The sequence below is a fragment of the Plutella xylostella genome, chromosome 7 (genome assembly GCF_932276165.1).
Source record: "Plutella xylostella chromosome 7, ilPluXylo3.1, whole genome shotgun sequence".
Classification (NCBI taxonomy): Eukaryota; Metazoa; Arthropoda; class Insecta; order Lepidoptera; family Plutellidae; genus Plutella; species Plutella xylostella.
Window position 1 is genome coordinate 6,684,978 of NC_063987.1, and position 17,459 is coordinate 6,702,436.

The 17,459-nt window shown below is 36.6% G+C and overlaps 4 protein-coding genes, 2 long non-coding RNA genes and 2 other non-coding genes across 8 annotated transcripts; 1 reads left to right on the plus strand and 7 right to left on the minus strand.

Annotated features, from left to right (window-relative positions):
- Window positions 1-199: 199 nt before the first annotated feature.
- LOC105393156 (pseudouridine-5'-phosphatase) lies at window positions 200-2,532 on the plus strand. The gene is made up of 4 exons (XM_011564889.3): window positions 200-393; window positions 492-710; window positions 912-1,144; window positions 1,461-2,532. The coding sequence occupies exons 1-4, from the start codon at window positions 339-341 to the stop codon at window positions 1,635-1,637; spliced, it is 684 nt and encodes a 227-aa protein (XP_011563191.1). The 5' UTR covers window positions 200-338; the 3' UTR covers window positions 1,638-2,532.
- A 513-nt stretch (window positions 2,533-3,045) lies between these two features.
- On the minus strand, window positions 3,046-5,418 carry LOC105393155 (pseudouridine-5'-phosphatase). The gene is made up of 4 exons (XM_011564888.3): window positions 5,123-5,418; window positions 4,575-4,793; window positions 3,858-4,090; window positions 3,046-3,235 (listed from the first exon to the last, which is right to left on the minus strand). The coding sequence occupies exons 1-4, from the start codon at window positions 5,175-5,177 to the stop codon at window positions 3,056-3,058; spliced, it is 687 nt and encodes a 228-aa protein (XP_011563190.3). The 5' UTR covers window positions 5,178-5,418; the 3' UTR covers window positions 3,046-3,055.
- A 674-nt stretch (window positions 5,419-6,092) lies between these two features.
- Window positions 6,093-6,161, minus strand: LOC119690918. Its single transcript, XR_005253769.2, has one exon. It is a non-coding gene; the product is annotated as a small nucleolar RNA snR61/Z1/Z11 (small nucleolar RNA).
- Window positions 6,162-6,422: 261 nt separating this feature from the next.
- Window positions 6,423-6,491, minus strand: LOC119690917. Its single transcript, XR_005253768.2, has one exon. It is a non-coding gene; the product is annotated as a small nucleolar RNA snR61/Z1/Z11 (small nucleolar RNA).
- Window positions 6,492-6,802: 311 nt separating this feature from the next.
- Window positions 6,803-9,659, minus strand: LOC119690793. The gene is made up of 6 exons (XR_007266473.1): window positions 9,431-9,659; window positions 9,163-9,251; window positions 8,833-8,896; window positions 7,305-7,371; window positions 7,075-7,123; window positions 6,803-6,857 (listed from the first exon to the last, which is right to left on the minus strand). It is a non-coding gene; the product is annotated as an uncharacterized LOC119690793 (long non-coding RNA).
- Window positions 9,660-9,759: 100 nt separating this feature from the next.
- LOC105393154 lies at window positions 9,760-10,716 on the minus strand. The gene is made up of 3 exons (XR_007266474.1): window positions 10,515-10,716; window positions 10,216-10,284; window positions 9,760-10,021 (listed from the first exon to the last, which is right to left on the minus strand). It is a non-coding gene; the product is annotated as an uncharacterized LOC105393154 (long non-coding RNA).
- A 213-nt stretch (window positions 10,717-10,929) lies between these two features.
- Window positions 10,930-15,467, minus strand: LOC105393178 (rRNA 2'-O-methyltransferase fibrillarin). The gene is made up of 8 exons (XM_038107110.2): window positions 15,291-15,467; window positions 13,421-13,615; window positions 12,996-13,080; window positions 12,639-12,741; window positions 12,270-12,440; window positions 11,824-11,945; window positions 11,404-11,527; window positions 10,930-11,184 (listed from the first exon to the last, which is right to left on the minus strand). Exons 1-8 carry the CDS (start codon window positions 15,301-15,303, stop codon window positions 11,017-11,019), a joined length of 981 nt encoding a protein of 326 aa, XP_037963038.1. The 5' UTR covers window positions 15,304-15,467; the 3' UTR covers window positions 10,930-11,016.
- A 400-nt stretch (window positions 15,468-15,867) lies between these two features.
- Window positions 15,868-17,448, minus strand: LOC105393152 (pseudouridine-5'-phosphatase). Its single transcript, XM_011564887.3, has 4 exons — window positions 17,308-17,448; window positions 16,980-17,198; window positions 16,606-16,841; window positions 15,868-16,130 (listed from the first exon to the last, which is right to left on the minus strand). The coding sequence occupies exons 1-4, from the start codon at window positions 17,360-17,362 to the stop codon at window positions 15,954-15,956; spliced, it is 687 nt and encodes a 228-aa protein (XP_011563189.2). The 5' UTR covers window positions 17,363-17,448; the 3' UTR covers window positions 15,868-15,953.
- Between the last annotated feature and the right edge of the window lie 11 nt (window positions 17,449-17,459).

The following is a 17,459-nucleotide window of genomic DNA, read 5'->3' on the forward strand; positions in this document are numbered from 1 at the left end:
TAAAAACCCGCGCCTTTTTATCTCAGAATAATAACGGGATTCAAGTAGTTTTGGTTTAGTGTAGTCATACCATAATTATCATCAGTGAACTATCATTCACTTCCGTTTCCTTTTCAGTTTAGTTTAGTTTCCGGTAGATTTTTAATTTGACGTTTGTTTTCAGTTCTATGGTTCTATCATAGATCACAGATGATCTAATTCGCACAGACAACAGACAAAAAACTTTTTAAATATTTTCACAAGTCAAATCAAACAAATCGTTTCAAACACCTGTAAAATTTTCTGTTGCCGGCCCCAACTGTTATAGTCATAACATTTTGTATTGAAACTGTAAAATTATGACTTACTCAAAAGTTACTCATGTTCTTTTTGACTTGGATGGATTGCTCGTAGGTCAGTTGTCTGCAATGTTGATCACACAACAGTTTATTATGCTGCAAAGGTTTGTAAATTAACTCTCTCACATGCCGATATTTTTCTTCATGCTTCAGATTCTGAGACACTGTATACTGCAGCTTTCAGCAACGTTTGTGCAAAATATGATAAGAATTTCACATGGGAACTGAAGAAATCTATCCTCGGCTTTCAAGGTCATGAGTGCGCTGAAAAAATTGTGAAATGTCTGTCTCTACCAATAGATAAAGATGAATTCATGAAGGAATGCTACAAGCAATATGAGGTCTTGTTTCCTCAAGTGGACCTTATGCCAGGTAATTAAGTATTTATCTTCCTAAACAAGTGTTTTTACCACTAAAATAATAATTGGTAGTATTCCTATCTGTATAAATCATTCATTAGCTATACAAGATAATATAGTCAATCTAAACCAATATCTACATTATTTTCATGAATCTTTAAGATGTTACTATATTTATACTTACATTAATCTACAATTTTCATCCAAATTATAGGTGCCAAGAAACTGGTGGAGCATTTACACAAGAGCGGAGTGCCAATAGCCCTCGCCACCAGCTCCAGCCAAGAGAGTGTGGAGATGAAGATGCAGAACCACAAGGAGTTCCTCGCCCTCTTCCACCACAAGACCATGGGCTCGTCCGACCCCGACGTGACGAGGGGCAAGCCCGACCCATCCATATTCTTAGTTTGCGCCTCAAGGTTCCCGGACAAACCTAGGCCTGAAGATGTAAGTTTAATCTTTGGCATCAGGCTATTGACAATATCCTAACATACCTTTTACTTCATCATACTCATGTCCCATCATCATCAGCTGACAAGTTAATACAAGAATAGCTACACCACACACCATGCGCAATGGTAAACTTGGTATGGAAAACAAATGCAACAGCAACATTAACCCAGATCCACCAGCAGTGGACTACCATCAACAATCTAACCCAATTTTATCAATAGAATGTCTTATTTTGGCTTATTAACATGCTATTCCAAAGTCCACACTTCTACACAGCCATACAATAATCAAACCCAACCTCTCATTCCAGTGCCTAGTGTTTGAAGACGCGGTGAACGGCATGATAGCGGCCTGTGCTGCCAACATGCAGGTGGTGGTGGTGCCAGACCCCCGCATAGAGCCAGAGCTGCTGCAGGGAGCCACCCTCGTCCTGAAGTCCCTCGAGGACTTCCAGCCTGAGCTGTTTGGCCTGCCTCCGTACGAGTGAGAGATTTGGTGGAGATTCTGTAGCTAGCACAAAATGTGGAAAGCAGATGTTGTTGTTGTTGAAATGTGTTGTAAATGTTGTCTGATTTCGAATCTATGTTAGTCATCAATTAATTTTCTTTAGGCAGCTCTTATTATATTATTTTGTTAATCTACATATTGCCGGAGATCCGAATCAAGTCAAATACACAAGTCCTACTTGGTCCGCAAGTTCCTCTAATCTCAATGCTGTTAAGAAAAATATAATAATATGTAAAAAACGGAAAATACCAATAATTATATCTGTATAAGTAACTTGCTTCTTTAAACAGTCTGTGCAGGCATCAGAAAAGAATAGATTATTACTTTGGTAAGTGTAATGTGTATGTCAATTACCTCACATTAATACAGGTCATATTTATTTTTAAAGGTTCACTAATACAAGTGGGAAAAAGCTCTAAGAGATAGGGAGACAAAATGAGCCACCTGTATTGTTATACCTGTCTATAATCTATACACATTTGTATTACTTATTTTATTGAGATGTAATCTCCCTATACTTATACTAGATCTTATCATTAACTTGTGAGATGTAATCTCTCTGTGAATATTTACAGAAACTGTTGGCTTACCTATAAAGTTAATACTGTTGAGCAAATATGTTTTTTTTTTATATATTTTGTACATACCTATTTATTATATTGACTGTCTAACTTGTCCAGTACATAAAGTTATATATGGCGAACAAATCTTTATACATAGCATTAATTCAGTTGTATTTATAAGTGCGTGAAAATAAGATACTTAAATCAATTTTATTTAAACTCAAATTAAACCACTCTAGTCAGAATACGTGTTATACTTAAGTAAATGTTCATTAATTATGTAAACTGTGCAAATAAAATACATAAAAAGTATAATAACTTTTTATTGATATCAATTGCTTACCCCTTAGATAAACGATAAATCTAAGGCTTAACCAAATATAATGATTCTAGAATTTCTAGATCTTATAAGTACAACGTAAGAACCTAATTTATGAATGCCTTTTTATTTCATAAGAACTTTTTTCAGTAAGTAAATCTTATTTCATCTCAATTTTCATTCTAAGTAATAGGAGGTTGCGGCGTAGATAAAAAATCGTTTCTGAGTGACGCTGAAGATTGAAACAAATTATCGTTAGCACTGCTAGTGATCAGCAGGACTATTTGACTACCTAACTTCCCAACTGTACCTACATTCCTTTTAGTTAGCACATTGTATCTGTACCCTACCTATTTCTATCTCTTTCAGTCCATCCATCCAAAGGCTGTCTAGAAGAGATCGCTATAAGTGATAAGACCGCCTTTTGTACGTTAATTAAGTTGTAATGTAATTTAATTATTTTTCCGTGCTTGGTCAATAAATAGTACTCTATTTATTTATCTATCTATCTATTCGCTACGCGGGATAAGGTGGCAACCCGAAGTCCTCCGGTCGAAACTCGTCGACAGAATTCAGCACAAGCGTAGCCTCCGATGTGAGGCCGCGGTCCAGGCGTGGGTCGGGCACCATGACGGCCTGCATGCCGGCCGCGCGCGCCGCTACCACGCCGTTTACCGAGTCTTCGAAGACCAGGCACTGGGGAAGTTATAGAAGTAACAGGTAATTAGTAAAATAATTATTTTAAGAAATTTTCAAAAATACTCTCTTCAATTTTAGGTATTGAGTCGTACTACTACATACGCACGGGACACACCACACACACACACACACACACAGTGGCATTATCATGGCAAACCGTGAAAGGAGTATACAAAAATATACGAAAAAGTAGGTGACGTATTTAATGGCGTCTATGGTGGTCTAGAGACGGACGAAGAGCTGATGGCAGACCACCTGCTATATGGTCCGACGACGTCTACAGGGTTGCGGGGAAGCAGTGGACCAAAGCGGCACAGGACCGGAAGAATTGGCGAACAAATAAGGAAGCCTACACCCAACAGTGGGCGATAGAAGGCTGATGATGATGATGATGGTCTATAAAATAATAATATGTCGCAGCCGGATCGTATAATCCGGCGTGTTACATTACTGCTAGCCTCATGACAATACAGGGTCGCTTTGTAACAGGGCTGACTTCAACATTTTTTCTGAAGTACCTACATACTCAGCTGCGATTCGAACCCGGAACCTTCGACCAGCTATAATTGAAGATTGTCGGCTGACGATAATAATGATAACGCATTATGATTTTTCTCACCTGCTCCGGTTTAGGTTTGTCAGGAAATTTGTCAGCAGCCACGAAGAAAATGTCTGGATGTGGCTTCCCCCTCTTCACTTCAGGGTCTGACGATCCCCAAGTCTTATATTTAAAGAGGGAGAACAACTCCTGATGTTTCACCACTTTCAGTTCATAAGTGTCTCTGCTGCTACTCGTGGCTAGGCCAATTGGGATGTTGTTGTTGTGAAGGTGGTACAGTAGCTTGCTAACGCCTGAAAAAAATATATGGTTATTGGTATTTTAGAAGCAGTATAATTAAATCAAATAGTTAAGTATATTTCTTTGGCAATGTCAACATACTTATATTATTTAAAAAGTAAAGTAATACCTACTATGCTCCTACCTATTTGCATAGGATGGGAAGGTTAAATACAATACCTATCTTAATTAAATAGGTACTATAAAGGACGTATCCTATAGCCAGTCTAGCGTTCTTTATCTTGTTTACCTACCTAGTCTCTTTACTCATAATCACCGATAGAAGAAGATATGTACCGTTATCCTCCTCCTCAAATCAGTAATAGTAACTCGCAATCGAAGCTCTCATGCCATCTTTATTAAATAGTATCAGTTTTAACAGAAGACTGCAAAGAAACTTGACCCTTCTCAGTAGCGCCATCTGTGGCAGTAATCGTTACTGAGATGGGTCAGTGATTGCCAATCATGTACCAGTTAAAACCTAGACCTAAACCTTACCAGGTAAAACACTAGACTCGGGGAACAGTTCTTCCAAATAGCCGTGCAATTCGTTCAGGAACTCCTCGACAGTCAGTGGCAAGTTCAGTTCCCTGATGATGACGTCAGCGAACTCGCGGCCCTGCTGGCCCATGATCTTGGCCTTCAGGTCGAAGGTGAAGTGCTTGTCGAAGCGGGATGCTATCTTCTGGAACCCGATTGTGTAGAGGTCCTCTGTATCTGAAGATAGAAGTAGAGGTCTGACGTCAGCAGTGGACTGATGATAGGTAGGTTTGCATGCATGAGATGTATTTAACTATAAGTCCCTATAATACCTATATTGAACTATAATACTAGGATAGGTGTAGGATTGGTTTGGTTATTAGGGTATCTTATCATAATATGGCTATTATTTCTGGGTAGGTACCTACCTACTTATCGTATCGTACCGCGATCCTCAGGATCCTGAGCACGATGAAGTGGAAATAGGGCAACCCCAATGCAATTTTTAGTTTTCACTAGAATTAAGTGTAATGATATGAACACGAAGTAAACAAAACACTACTTACTCAGTAGTAATCCGTCCATATCGAACAAAACATGCGTTACCGGCGAAAACACCATTTTCACTATTGTTTTTAATTAAACGAGCACTATAAAATAACCTACTATTTAACACTTTGTGTTCATAAGTCTCTCCCCGCCATAACTAAAACTATAGCTCCTTATACCAACGTGAGACGTCTTCAAGAGTGACTGATTATCACTTATAATGGCCTTGCCCGTTTGGTGTGTAGTCCCCCGCTAGCTTTGCCCTGGCCACAGCTATCACCCTTGTTGCAATGGTATAAAGTCGGTTATCATTTGTCAGAAACCTTGACATCATGAAGCCAGAGGACATCATTAGGTGAATGATAGTTTGCGACAAAATGAAAATTACGTAACGTGTAGTTAATTTTATCTTATTATCAAAACACGCTCGGTTTTGAACTCATATGATTGAAAATATGGATCATATCATTACCGCAATAAGTTTGATTTTACTATGGCTATTCGCTTGCTATTGGAAATATGGAAGCCATCATCCATTACGTTTTAACTTTGGTCCATGACCATAAAAACTTAAAATAATTATAGCTACAGTCTTTTGTTTTACTAATTTATTGAAGGAATAGGAATAACACATAGTAATAACAATCGATATTTTATTAACTTGGTTCTCATTTATTACAAACACAACATACACACAACACACATCACTTCCATCGCATAAAATAATGCATTTTTAACAGGATTTTGCCATTCTAGCTTTCGTCTCTGGGCCGATTTTCTGGTAAATGATCATAGGATTTCATACTTCTTTATTAGTGTTTGGGTAAATTTGAATATAACGAAGGCGATTCTTTTGCCAGTGTTGTGGTCAGTCTTCGCTCTCGCTCGCACACCGCTACATAGGCATCACGTTTCTTCTGTGTAAAAAAATACAACTTGAGTATTGCACCTACTACTTATTTGGAAGGCTAATGTTTTGGATATTTGTGCTCAGAAATTGTGGTATAGATGTCTTCAAAACTATCAGAAGCAGAACTGTATGGGTCATCATTTGAAAAGGTTCGATCATAAAATAATATAACAGTTTGACTATGATTTAAACCAATAAATTACACTTACATTAATAAAAATAGGTCATTTGAGACAACTTTCTGGTTGATGATAGTGTTCTTCCCTCTTATTGCCATAACTTTAGTTTTCTTGCTCGCCATACGCGCTAGAGTGATTGACGTTGATCCTGTGTAAAAACAACAACCTCTTGAGTATTTGTACTACTGACTTGTACTACTATTTGAAAATTACTACATATTTATTTGTTGCTCAGAAATTATGGTATAGATGTCTTCAAAACTATCAGAAGCAGAACTGAATGGGTCATCATTTTAAATTTAACAATTTTAATAATGGTAATATTAATAAAAACTACTTACCGGCAAAAAATGGGTCCTAGCTCCTTAGAGTCCAATTAAAATAGGTACATGTTGCCATTCCATGTACTGAATTCCATCTTCTGAATTTATGTATAGTTCTGAAACAAGCAAGCTTGATTATGTAAAAATATAAACCATTTGATGGAATTTATGTAGGACTCTTTAAATTCCTCAGTGAGAGAGTTCTTTATCAACATGAAAAATTTAGCTTTTTGTTTACATCACAAGAAAATATTGCAAGGAATATAAATAATTCCTAAAACTTACATTATTCTAGATTTGTGTTGCCTTGTATCTGGTCTCCTCTTCTATGTATAGAGAGCTGAAAACATAATATACCATAGTTATTAATATGAGGAAATAGTTTTTTTTTACTATACAGATGTATTACAATTAATAAATCAGAAGTGGGTATGTGGTTGAATAGTCTTCACGAATAGGTCAAGATTAGAGGGACCACAATCATCATTTTACAGGTTATTCTAAAACGGCTCTTATACATAATTATCAATGGTGAAAAATTATAAAATATACCATACCTGTAAGCTTCTTTGCATTTTTCTCGAACTTATTTCTTAGGAACTTCACCTAAAAATAAAAATAAATGTTACTTTGTGTAATTAAATAACTAAAATTTATTTAGCTCAGTCAGTTATTACCTCAGTGAGAGAGTTCTTTATCAACATGAAAAATTTAGCTTTTTGTTTACATCACGGGAAAATTTTATCGAACTATTATGAATTTTTGTGTATAATCCAAAAATACTTACAATAGGTACTGGAAAACATGGCATCCCCGTCATGTAACTACTGCGTTGGATCTCCGTTCTTCAACATCTATAACAACAGAATGATGACATTAAAATACTATCAAATATGATCTTAGCTATAATATAGTGTATTTAGTTCAGAAGTGGGTATGTGGTTGAATAGTCTTCACGAATAGGTCAAGATTAGAGGGACCACAATCATCATTTTGACTTAATCCAGTCAAATAAAATTATTAGGTCCTTACATATGAAATTGGCGTTTTGTCGTACTGGCCACTTTGATCTCAAATATTACCTTTATGGTTAGGAATTCCAAATTCAAATTCATACAGCTATTTACTCATGCATTTGTGTTTCAAACCCCCTAATTCATTTGTTTTTTCTTCTTTTGTTTTTTTCTTTGTGTCACTCTGTTTACAAAATGGAAAACTTGAAATATCGCGTTATTTACGAGTATGAGTTCCACCGTGGCACCAGTGCTGCAGAAACGGCTCGAAGGATTAATGATGTGTATGGTGACGGTGTCGCAAAAGAAAACACAGTGCGTTTTTGGTTCCAACGTTTTCGTTCTGGAAATTTCGACCTGCAGAACAAGCCTCGTGGACGGCCGGAGACCAAAGTTGATAATGAAGAATTGAAGGCTATTGTGGAAGCGGATCCATCGCAAACCACGTCCGAGTTAGCTGCAGGCTCCGGTGTTAGTGATAAAACTATTCTAATCCACTTGAAGCAAATTGGGAAGGTGAAAAAGCTTGAAAGGTGGGTACCTCATGAATTGAGTGAAGCAAACCGACAAACGCGCGTCGACTGCTGCGTTACGTTACTCAACCGGCACAATAATGAAGGAATTTTAAATCGAATCATTACCTGTGATGAAAAGTGGATCCTCTACGATAATCGGGAGCGCTCATCGCAATGGCTGAACCCTGGCGAACCAGCCAAATCCTGACCTAAGCGAAAATTGACTAAAAAAAGTTGCTTGTAAGTGTTTGGTGGACTAGTGCCGGTGTCGTTCACTACAGCTTTCTTAAATCTGGCCAGACGATTACGGCAGATATCTATTGTCAGCAACTGCAAACCATGATGGAAAAGCTAGCTGCTAAACAACCGAGGCTGGTCAATCGCTCTAGGCCACTGCTGCTTCAGGACAACGCTAGACCACACACTGCACAACAGACGGCTACCAAATTAGAGGAGCTTCAATTAGAATGTCTTAGACATCCACCGTACTCTCCGGACCTTGCTCCAACAGATTACCATTTTTTTCGCAATTTGGATAACTACTTGCAAGGAAAATATTCAACTCCGATGGGGCAGTCCAAACTGCCTTCAAAGATTTTATTGATTCCCGCCCGAATGGTTTTTTTAGTAAGGGGATCAATGAACTACCTATGAGATGGCAAAAGTGCATACATAGCAATGGTACATACTTTGATTAATTTAATATATTTCATTTTAAAAAAACGACTTTATGTTCCTACTATAGAAAACGCCAATTTCATATGTAAGGTTTATTATGAATACCAACCTTCATGCCAGTTCAATATCCATGCATCCTTGCCAATCCAACATTCGCCTTGATCCTTGTCCACCTGTAGAGCAAAAATAAAAGTAAATCTATGGGAAACATATTTTTTGTTTTGTATTGAAGCTATAGAATTATTCAGAAGTGGGTATGTGGTTGAATAGTCTTCACGAGTAGGTCAAGATTAGAGGGACCACAATCATCATTACGATATAAGTAGATATGTGAAATTTTAAATGAACAATAAAATTATTTGATATTGAAGACATTCCTCATGGGTGACATAGAAAAGCAACAATACACCATAGGCATAAGTAATACATGTTTAAGTACCTGTATCGTTATCCAGTTGACTTCTGCTTGGTATATTTTGTAAAGCAAGTTACACCACTTTCAGATATTGCATTCGATGGAAACAATGGCTAAAATAAATAAAATTATTGTTAGTTTTTGTTAATTTTAATTACACCTACAAAAAGTTAATTAATTAAATTCCTCAGTGAGAGAGTTCTTTATCAACATGAAAAATTTAGCTTTTTGTTTACATCACGGGAAAATTATATATATATTTTATTTTGATAACAAAATTCAATCTACTTACACACTGAAAAACATGGCAAATCTGCAGAAGAACTTCGGTGGGTCAAATTTCTTCCAAATCTGTAAAGAAAACCGTAAGAATGTAAATAACACTATAAAATAATATTAGTAGTTTTTATGTAAATACCTATACATAATTATAAATCAGAAGTGGGTATGTGGTTGAATAGTCTTCACGAATAGGTCAAGATTAGAGGGACCACAATCATCATTTAAAGGAACTAAAATTGACTATAAAATATACAAGCTGCTATTATATGTACCTCATAAATCTGTTTTCTTTCGATTATGGCTGTGAAATCCTTGTCAGCTAATTCTGCACATCTAAGGAACAAGAACTTTTATTAGTAAACTGGAATGCAAGTAATCAATACGTTGAGAAAATGTTACGATTCAGAAGTGGGTATGTGGTTGAATAGTCTTCACGAATAGGTCAAGATTAGAGGGACCACAATCATCATAAAACATGAAAGAAAATCAGTTTTGAGTAATTGTTATCTTTACGACTTACCTATCATGGAGCCCCTGTTTCTCCAAAACTATCCATCACGTTTTATCATTGTTCCTTTACACTCGCCATGATTTGATCGTTCTGAAAAACGTCGTACTTATTAGAGAACATTCTAGGATTTTGTAAGTCTTTAATCTAACTTAAATTATATCAGATACATAGTTGGCTTCAAGCTGTTGCATTCAGAAGAACGAAAGTTATGTAATTATAAAGATCATATTAATTCCTAAACTTTTCTTAATAGTCATTAATTAATATTAATAACATAGATTTACCTCTAAAATTCAGTAATGATGTTAGTTGTGCAATTTTTCATGACGAGGCGACTGGACCAATAGGCTTCCCTGTAATAAACATAAACTAATTAGCATTTTTAAGAAATCACAGCTATTTGGGTAAAAGATAAGATATATTATTATGATAAGTACATCAGAAGTGGGTATGTGGTTAAATAGTCTTCACGAATAGGTCAAGATTAGAGGGACCACAATCATCATTTAATGGAAATTAGACTGTATATTTTCTTATTACTTAAACAATATTACACAATGATCTGATTTGACACAATACACACCTTATTTTCGCAGATGAAGAATTTCATATAACATCAGAAATGTTTTTCAGCGCCAAAGCTAAAATAAAAATAATTTTTGTATCAAAATCTATTAATTAACAACAGTTGCGATACTTTTATTACTAAAGTATATCAGAAGTGGGTATGTGGTTGAATAGTCTTCACGAATAGGTCAAGATTAGAGGGACCACAATCATCATACAAAAGTAAAATCAATAATAATATTTAAAATAAAAACAAATCTCACCTCAGCTAATGTCCAAGGATATTCATTTGAGCCGGTTGCAATCTGAAAATAATATTCCTGACATCAGTTTTATAGTGTTTACCGCTTTTACAAATCAACACAATAGAACAAATATTACCTTGAAAATCCCACACAAGCCTTTCTAAACTAAAATACAAACACTTAAAATCCTTTTCTCTTTTTATACTTAACACTTAGTCATACTTAAAATATCTCTTAAAGCTACTGCTTAAAATTCATTAATAAACATCTAGTTTAGGCTTTCTTCGGTGGTGGTCGGAAGACACCCACGACTACGGCGTGGTCTCTCTCGTAGGGCTCCAAAGTCAGCTGTTCTTGTGGCTTCAGCTTGTCAGCTTGGAGCTTCTTCACCTCCGCTGCAAACACTGCCTCTGGTTGTGCCGTCGAGTCAATGCAGGAAGCCTGGAAGACATCGCTTTCGTTATTAAGTTGTGGTTGACAGTTTGATATTGAGAATGTTTGGTGATACCTCAGTGAGAGAGTTCTTTTTCAACATGAAAAATTTAGCTTGTTTTTGTCGTCATAGGAAAGTTTTTGGTTTATAAATGGCAAATAAATGTTAGATATAATAATAGATAAATCTATTCCTGCGGCTAGTGTATAAAGTGAAGTAATAAATACCTTAATAGAAATAACGAAGTGTCCTCCATTCTTGAGGAAGTGCTGGGCGTTTAGGCTCACGATTCTGGCTTGATCCGGCTGCGCGACGTCGGCGAATATCGTGTCTACCATACCGACTAGCATTCTGTAACAAGGAAACACGTGTTATACTGATAGTTTAGAGATGAGGTTATATTAGTTGTAAATGAGGTTTTCATTAGTTTTCAGAGAGAGAGAGTTCAAAGTTGGTACAACATGAAAAATTTAGTTCATAGGATCGAAAATCATCATGGTATTCAATATGAATCTTTAAATTATGTAATGTTTTTGTTTTGGAGATAATCCAACGTATCTTACGATAAATATTATAACTGATAATTTTGATGAGAATAATATTATAATGATATTTTTATTTCAAACTCTGTTGTTGAAGTTTCATACCTGTATTTCAATGGATGTCTAGCATCTTCAATAATGGGAATGATGTTGGTTCTCTTCTTGGCGACGTTGATGAGGTCTCGACCCGACCGGTGCGAGAACTCCACCGCGTACACCAGACCCTCCTGCGGATAACATGGAGGATATTAATTAATAATACAGAAAGTTTCTTAACTTCTCTCCTCTCAACCTAACCTCGACATATTTTCTCTCAGCCTCTAGTTTAATAGGTAGGTATTAGGTAATGCTGAACCTACAGAATTGATGAAGTATAACTAAGCCAATTTCCAGAAAACAAGTCCTTAAAATACGGTCCCTGGAAGGTGCCATCCAGAAGTGGATGCTTGGTTGATGATGATTGCAAAACAAAGTAGACTAAAAAACTGAATATTATACTAGATAACCATCTATGATGTATGAATCATACAATATGATATGCATTAACTTACTGGTCCAACAATATCGGAGACGTGACTGACGGTGGTACCACTGGCGGCCCCGAGGTACAGCACCCGGGAGCCGGGAGGCATGTGGATTGAGTCCACACCTCCCATGATGGCCGCTGCCAACTTTGATCTGAACGGGTTCCATACTCTGTATTCCACCTTGTCTCCATCAGTCTGGAAGGTGAAGCTTATGAATTTTGGTCTAAAATGTGTTTATGGAATATATTATGTGTTTGGTTGTAAGGTGTCAGAAGTGGGTATGTGGTTGAATAGTCTTCACGAATAGGTCAAGATTAGAGGGACCACAATCATCATTTAATATTTTTGTAATTTTATCACAGGTTAAATAATAAATACATGTAATATTTTTACCTCAACTGAAATCCTTTTTTCTCCGTACACCTCTGATCCAGGTACTAAGTTCTTGGTGACCAGTGCGTCTTCCTTTCCTCTTGCAATGAACACACCTTCGTGTCTGGAAAACAAAGCACACTATTGAGAAATGTTGATATAAGTTTCATTGCTGTAGTTTATCTTCTAAATAATTGGATCAGTTACATAGTTAGCTTCAAGCATTTAGCTTTCAGAAGAACGAAAGTTATGTATAGTTAGCATCATTTAGAGTGCACAGTGTACTCACATTATTTAAATCTTTCATTACTATTTTGACCTGATTTCTGCACAAGGCAATCATGCCAATCTACCTTGGGAATGGTTCATTGAACTGACCTGTGAGGTTCGATAATGACTTGTTTGCCTCCCTTGAAGCCTCCACCGGCGCCTCCACGGCCTCTGGGCGCGCCACGACCACGACCTGAAAAGTTGTGGAAAATGTTTAATCTACAAAATGGAATTAACTACTTACAACAGTTAGTTGTTACACTTTAAATCTATCTATCTAACCTGAGACCACATTTTTAAGTACATACTACAGTTCAGAGCAACTTCTTCTTAGTGTGAAGGTGACAAAACACTTGAAAACTAGTGGAAGAATAAGCTACTCAGATTAGCTGGTCATTCACAGGCTGCAAAGGGTGGACCGCGCTGGACAATGATACAGTTGACATGTTACTCAGGAAGGAATGCTATTGGCTGAATGAGGAAGGCTGTTTTTGCCCAGCCTGTGCTAACTTATATTATAGCTGACAACTCACCTCCACCCCTACCGCCTCCAAAGCCGCGGCCGCCGCCGCCTCCTCTCTTCTCGAAGCGGCCTCCGTCGCCGCCGCCAAAGCCCCCGCGGCCGCCCCCGAAGCCACCACGGCCGCCGCCGCGCCCGCCCCCTCGGCCGCCACCGAAGCCGCGCCCGCCGCCGCCGCGGCCACCGCCCCCGCGGCTATTGTTGAATTCTGAAATTATGTTTATAAATATTGTTATATTGAATAGTAGAGGTTTCTTCCAAGTCCTAAAACGAAGGACCTCAATCAGAACACATATCAACCACTGGAATCTAAGAAGGCGAGCTACAAGCCTTCCTGAAATGTAACTGGTATACCTGAAGGGGGTTCCGCTCATCTCGCATAATCTTTATTGACCAAAACTCATTTCGCATAACTCGTATGGTCTAAACTTTTTTGGTCGAACCATCACTTTGCCAAGACTTATGTGGCATAAGGCTCGTTTCGTCTAAAACTCTTTAGGCACAATCTTTAAACACCTAAGTTTCGTTTGGTCAAATTTATGTTCGTCTATACTTATGTATAATCTTGTTTCTCCTAATGTTATCTTAATAAATAATATATTAAGTATGTAGTAAATGTACAAATTGTGGTATTTTTCTCCTACATCCCGAAAATCACGATATTGTATGATCAAAAAATCGAAAGTTAACGACCAATATAATTATTACAAACCCCATGAGATCGAAACCTAAAAATAGGTGCGACGACGAGCAAAGCGAGGAGGAGCGTGTTACGTGCACATGTTCATCAAAACCAAAGCGGAGCGCAGCGAAGCGGAGCGGAGCGTTTTCCAAAAAGCGGAAACAATACAAGGCACCAGTTTGCGCTATGTAGGGAGACGCTCCGTCAAAGTTAAAGCCAAACGAATATAATTGCTTTGTAAATCCTAATAAACCTATGCCATAGCATTATTAGGCTATTCAAGATTTGGCCATACCATTATTAGGCTAAACAATGTTATGCGAAACAACTTTTTACTAAACGAGATTTATGCCATACGATTTTCGGCGTAACGAGACTTTGACCAAACGTTACTATGCAATACGAGATTAGGCAAATAAATCTTATGCCAAAAAAGGTAGAACCACCTGAAGGACTTGTGAACAGACTGCAAAGCTATCCTGTTTGTTTTTATTTGGTTGAAGGGTAGAAAGACCACTACAACCTTAGTTGCATAGGAGCAGGCATTAGGTTCTAGCAATTAAACAATATTATAGTGTATTGTGTAGGCTTATTGCCTTGAGTTGTCAAAATGAATCATTTACTACTTTACTACCAACTTCTGCTTCTGTAAAACACACATGGTGTTACCACAATATCATGGTGTGGTATAAATATTATGATGCCTGTCTGTACACCTATTATTAAAAACAAATTTGGTAGGTATCTAGTGTACCTTATCAGCTTTTTAAACATGAATATCATCATCAATGTGATGAACATACTTGAGTTGGTACAGTTAACAATGCGGTGGTATAACCTCAAAATATCAACACAAGGCTTTTATCAACAAATTTTAGAAGGAAAATATTAATGGATCAAATGTAAATTTAAATAACTTGATCCAGGTAATTTTTAGTAGCCCACAGTCCCTGATGAGCATTATTTTTTGTACTTACATTTGTATCGTTTAAAATATAAATATGTTTCTAACCTAAAAACACATGTGCCGAACTAGATTAAAACCAAAAAGTATTGGGAATGGAAGTAAGGTATATTTTGGTTATTGAGATTTATTCCATAAACATTGATATTGAGAGAAATATACGCATTTTTAATCATTACAAGTATAGAAAATATCCACGTGTGGGATAAACTATCGCTGAAGTTTAAAGTATCTTACCTGGTTTACCCATTTGGTAAATAAAAGAGGTAGAATATGTGAATTGTTCTTAGTCTAATATAATTATATTAGATTTCTTCTATCTAAACACAAAAACAAACTTTATTTTTATCATAAACCACACAGAGCCATTACGCACGCGGCTCACCGCGACCACGCCACTTTTAAAATGTTTTTTTTTCTGCTTTACCTTGTCTATGTCTATTGAAATTGAATGAAATAATTAGACATTTCGATCGTTTCATTCAGTCATTTCCGGTATTGCCAGTGCAAATAATGTGTTTTGAGAAAATAAGCACGAGTTTTATATTTATTTTGTTACGATGCGATTACTAATATGAGTAGACGTAGACGTGGGAATCACTACCTAACTTCCAAAATATAGGGCCCATTTTGATGTCGGCATTTTGAGGGTGAAACTATTTAAGTGCTCGCGAGTATAATACAAAATAAAATGTTTAAAATATATTTATTTATTTCTAATATTTTAGGCTAATAATATAATCCTGACTACCATTATATCTATGATATGACATGTATTAACATAATATTATATTTATGTAAATAAAAGACGCACTTAAAAAAAGAAATATTATAATAACTATAAAAATATGACTTAACTAACACCGCTCATAGGTGCATCAACAAGTTTAAATCATCAGCTTAGTCAAAGGCTGGCAGGCCAAACAATTCGGGCTTAAAGTCTTCTAAACTTTTTATCGCTAATGTTGCTTCTCGGGTAAATATCTCATCAAGTTTCGGACTAGGCACCATGACTACTTGCATGCCCGCTGCTTTAGCTGCTTTCACGCCATTTTCTGCATCTTCAAAGACCAGACACTGAAACCAAAATAAAGTTTTATTAATATTATTTTCGCACATATGCACCTCTGACTAACCCTTCGTGGACCACAGTCGCGACTGTGGGACGACTAGTCGTGATGTGGTCCACGAAGGGTTAGTCAGAATTGATTGGCTGAAGTGATCCACCTTATCTGGATCTATCTTCGCTTGATAGGCCTCCAGCTGGATCGCCGTTTTTGGAATAAGTAATAATATGCACTTCGGTCGGGTACACATCTAGAATCTACATTTGCAGATTTCTGCACAAAGTTTTCACCATAAGAGCTATAATTCTTTAACTAATTGAATACCATCCACTTGTGTTGTAACTACATACCGGGATTTTAAATTATGGCCTCTCGAAAGAAAAGACGAGGTCTTATCCTTTACTCCACCACGGCTTGATTTAACTACATTTTTGTAGCGCTTGAATAGATTTTCTTGCATTAGAGAGCTAGCAGAAGATTCATACCTTTTCAGGTTTTGGTTGATCAGGAAACTTCGACGCAGCTACGAGAAATATATCTGGGTGTGGTTTTCCCTTCTTCACTGCTGGATCTGATGATCCAAATGTCTTATGCGGAAAAAGTGAAAACAGTTCTTTATGATGTCTATCAATTTTTAAGTGGTAACTGTCTATACTAGAACTTGTTGCTAATCCAATGGGAATGTTATGTTTGTGAAGATGTTCTATGAGTCGTTGGGCCCCTGAAACATGATTTTTTATACATTTGATTAATAAAATATGTATAGGTATTCAGAACACAATTTTACGCTTTAAATACTTAGCAATAGATTATTTAAATGATCAGCTTGATCAAATAGTCACATACTAAAACAACTAACCTGGTAAGACTTTAGTGTCAGGAAAGAGTAACTCAAACTGTTTTTTGCTTTCCTCTAAAAACTCTTCACGGGTCATTGGTAGATTTAAAGCTTCGATAATCCTATCAGCTGTTTCATGTGACTGGCTGCCCATAAGTGACCGCTTCAATTCATATGAGTATTCTTTTCCATAGCGAGATAAAATGTTCTGAAATGCTACAGTGTATAAGTCTTCCGTATCTGAAATTTGAAAAGGTTATCGTAATTTATCTAGAATTAAGTTATTATTTCTTTAAAATATCTTAGTTTAGTTATAGTCGTAATAAAAAATAAATAAATGAGAACTTACTTAGTATAAGTCCATCCATATCAAATAGAACATGGGTTACCGGATTGTAAGACATTTTGATTTAAATTAAGGAATGTAATGTTTTAAAGGTTTATTTGAATAACAACGAAGACGTCTTCTCTTTGCCTTTTATTATCCCGAAACTAACCTAA

What these genes read in the sequence shown, in the direction of transcription:
- LOC105393156 (XM_011564889.3), top strand. Translation starts at nt 339, where the DNA reads ATGACTTACTCAAAAGTTACTCATGTTCTTTTTGACTTGGATGGATTG. An exon ending in CTTGGATGGATTGCTCGTAG is followed by an intron (nt 394 to 491) that starts GTCAGTTGTCTG and finishes TTCATGCTTCAG; the next exon opens with ATTCTGAGACACTGTATACT. An exon ending in ACAAACCTAGGCCTGAAGAT is followed by an intron (nt 1,145 to 1,460) that starts GTAAGTTTAATC and finishes CTCTCATTCCAG; the next exon opens with TGCCTAGTGTTTGAAGACGC.
- LOC105393155 (XM_011564888.3), bottom strand. Translation starts at nt 5,177, where the DNA reads ATGGTGTTTTCGCCGGTAACGCATGTTTTGTTCGATATGGACGGATTA. An exon ending in TATGGACGGATTACTACTGA is followed by an intron (nt 4,794 to 5,122) that starts GTAAGTAGTGTT and finishes TTCTATCTTCAG; the next exon opens with ATACAGAGGACCTCTACACA. An exon ending in CGAGTCTAGTGTTTTACCTG is followed by an intron (nt 4,091 to 4,574) that starts GTAAGGTTTAGG and finishes TATTTTTTTCAG; the next exon opens with GCGTTAGCAAGCTACTGTAC.
- LOC105393178 (XM_038107110.2), bottom strand. An exon ending in AAAAAAGGATTTCAGTTGAG is followed by an intron (nt 12,441 to 12,638) that starts GTAAAAATATTA and finishes TTCACCTTCCAG; the next exon opens with ACTGATGGAGACAAGGTGGA. An exon ending in ACTTCGTTATTTCTATTAAG is followed by an intron (nt 11,185 to 11,403) that starts GTATTTATTACT and finishes GATGTCTTCCAG; the next exon opens with GCTTCCTGCATTGACTCGAC.
- LOC105393152 (XM_011564887.3), bottom strand. Translation starts at nt 17,362, where the DNA reads ATGTCTTACAATCCGGTAACCCATGTTCTATTTGATATGGATGGACTT. An exon ending in TATGGATGGACTTATACTAA is followed by an intron (nt 17,199 to 17,307) that starts GTAAGTTCTCAT and finishes TTCAAATTTCAG; the next exon opens with ATACGGAAGACTTATACACT. An exon ending in ATCAACCAAAACCTGAAAAG is followed by an intron (nt 16,131 to 16,605) that starts GTATGAATCTTC and finishes TTTTGGTTTCAG; the next exon opens with TGTCTGGTCTTTGAAGATGC.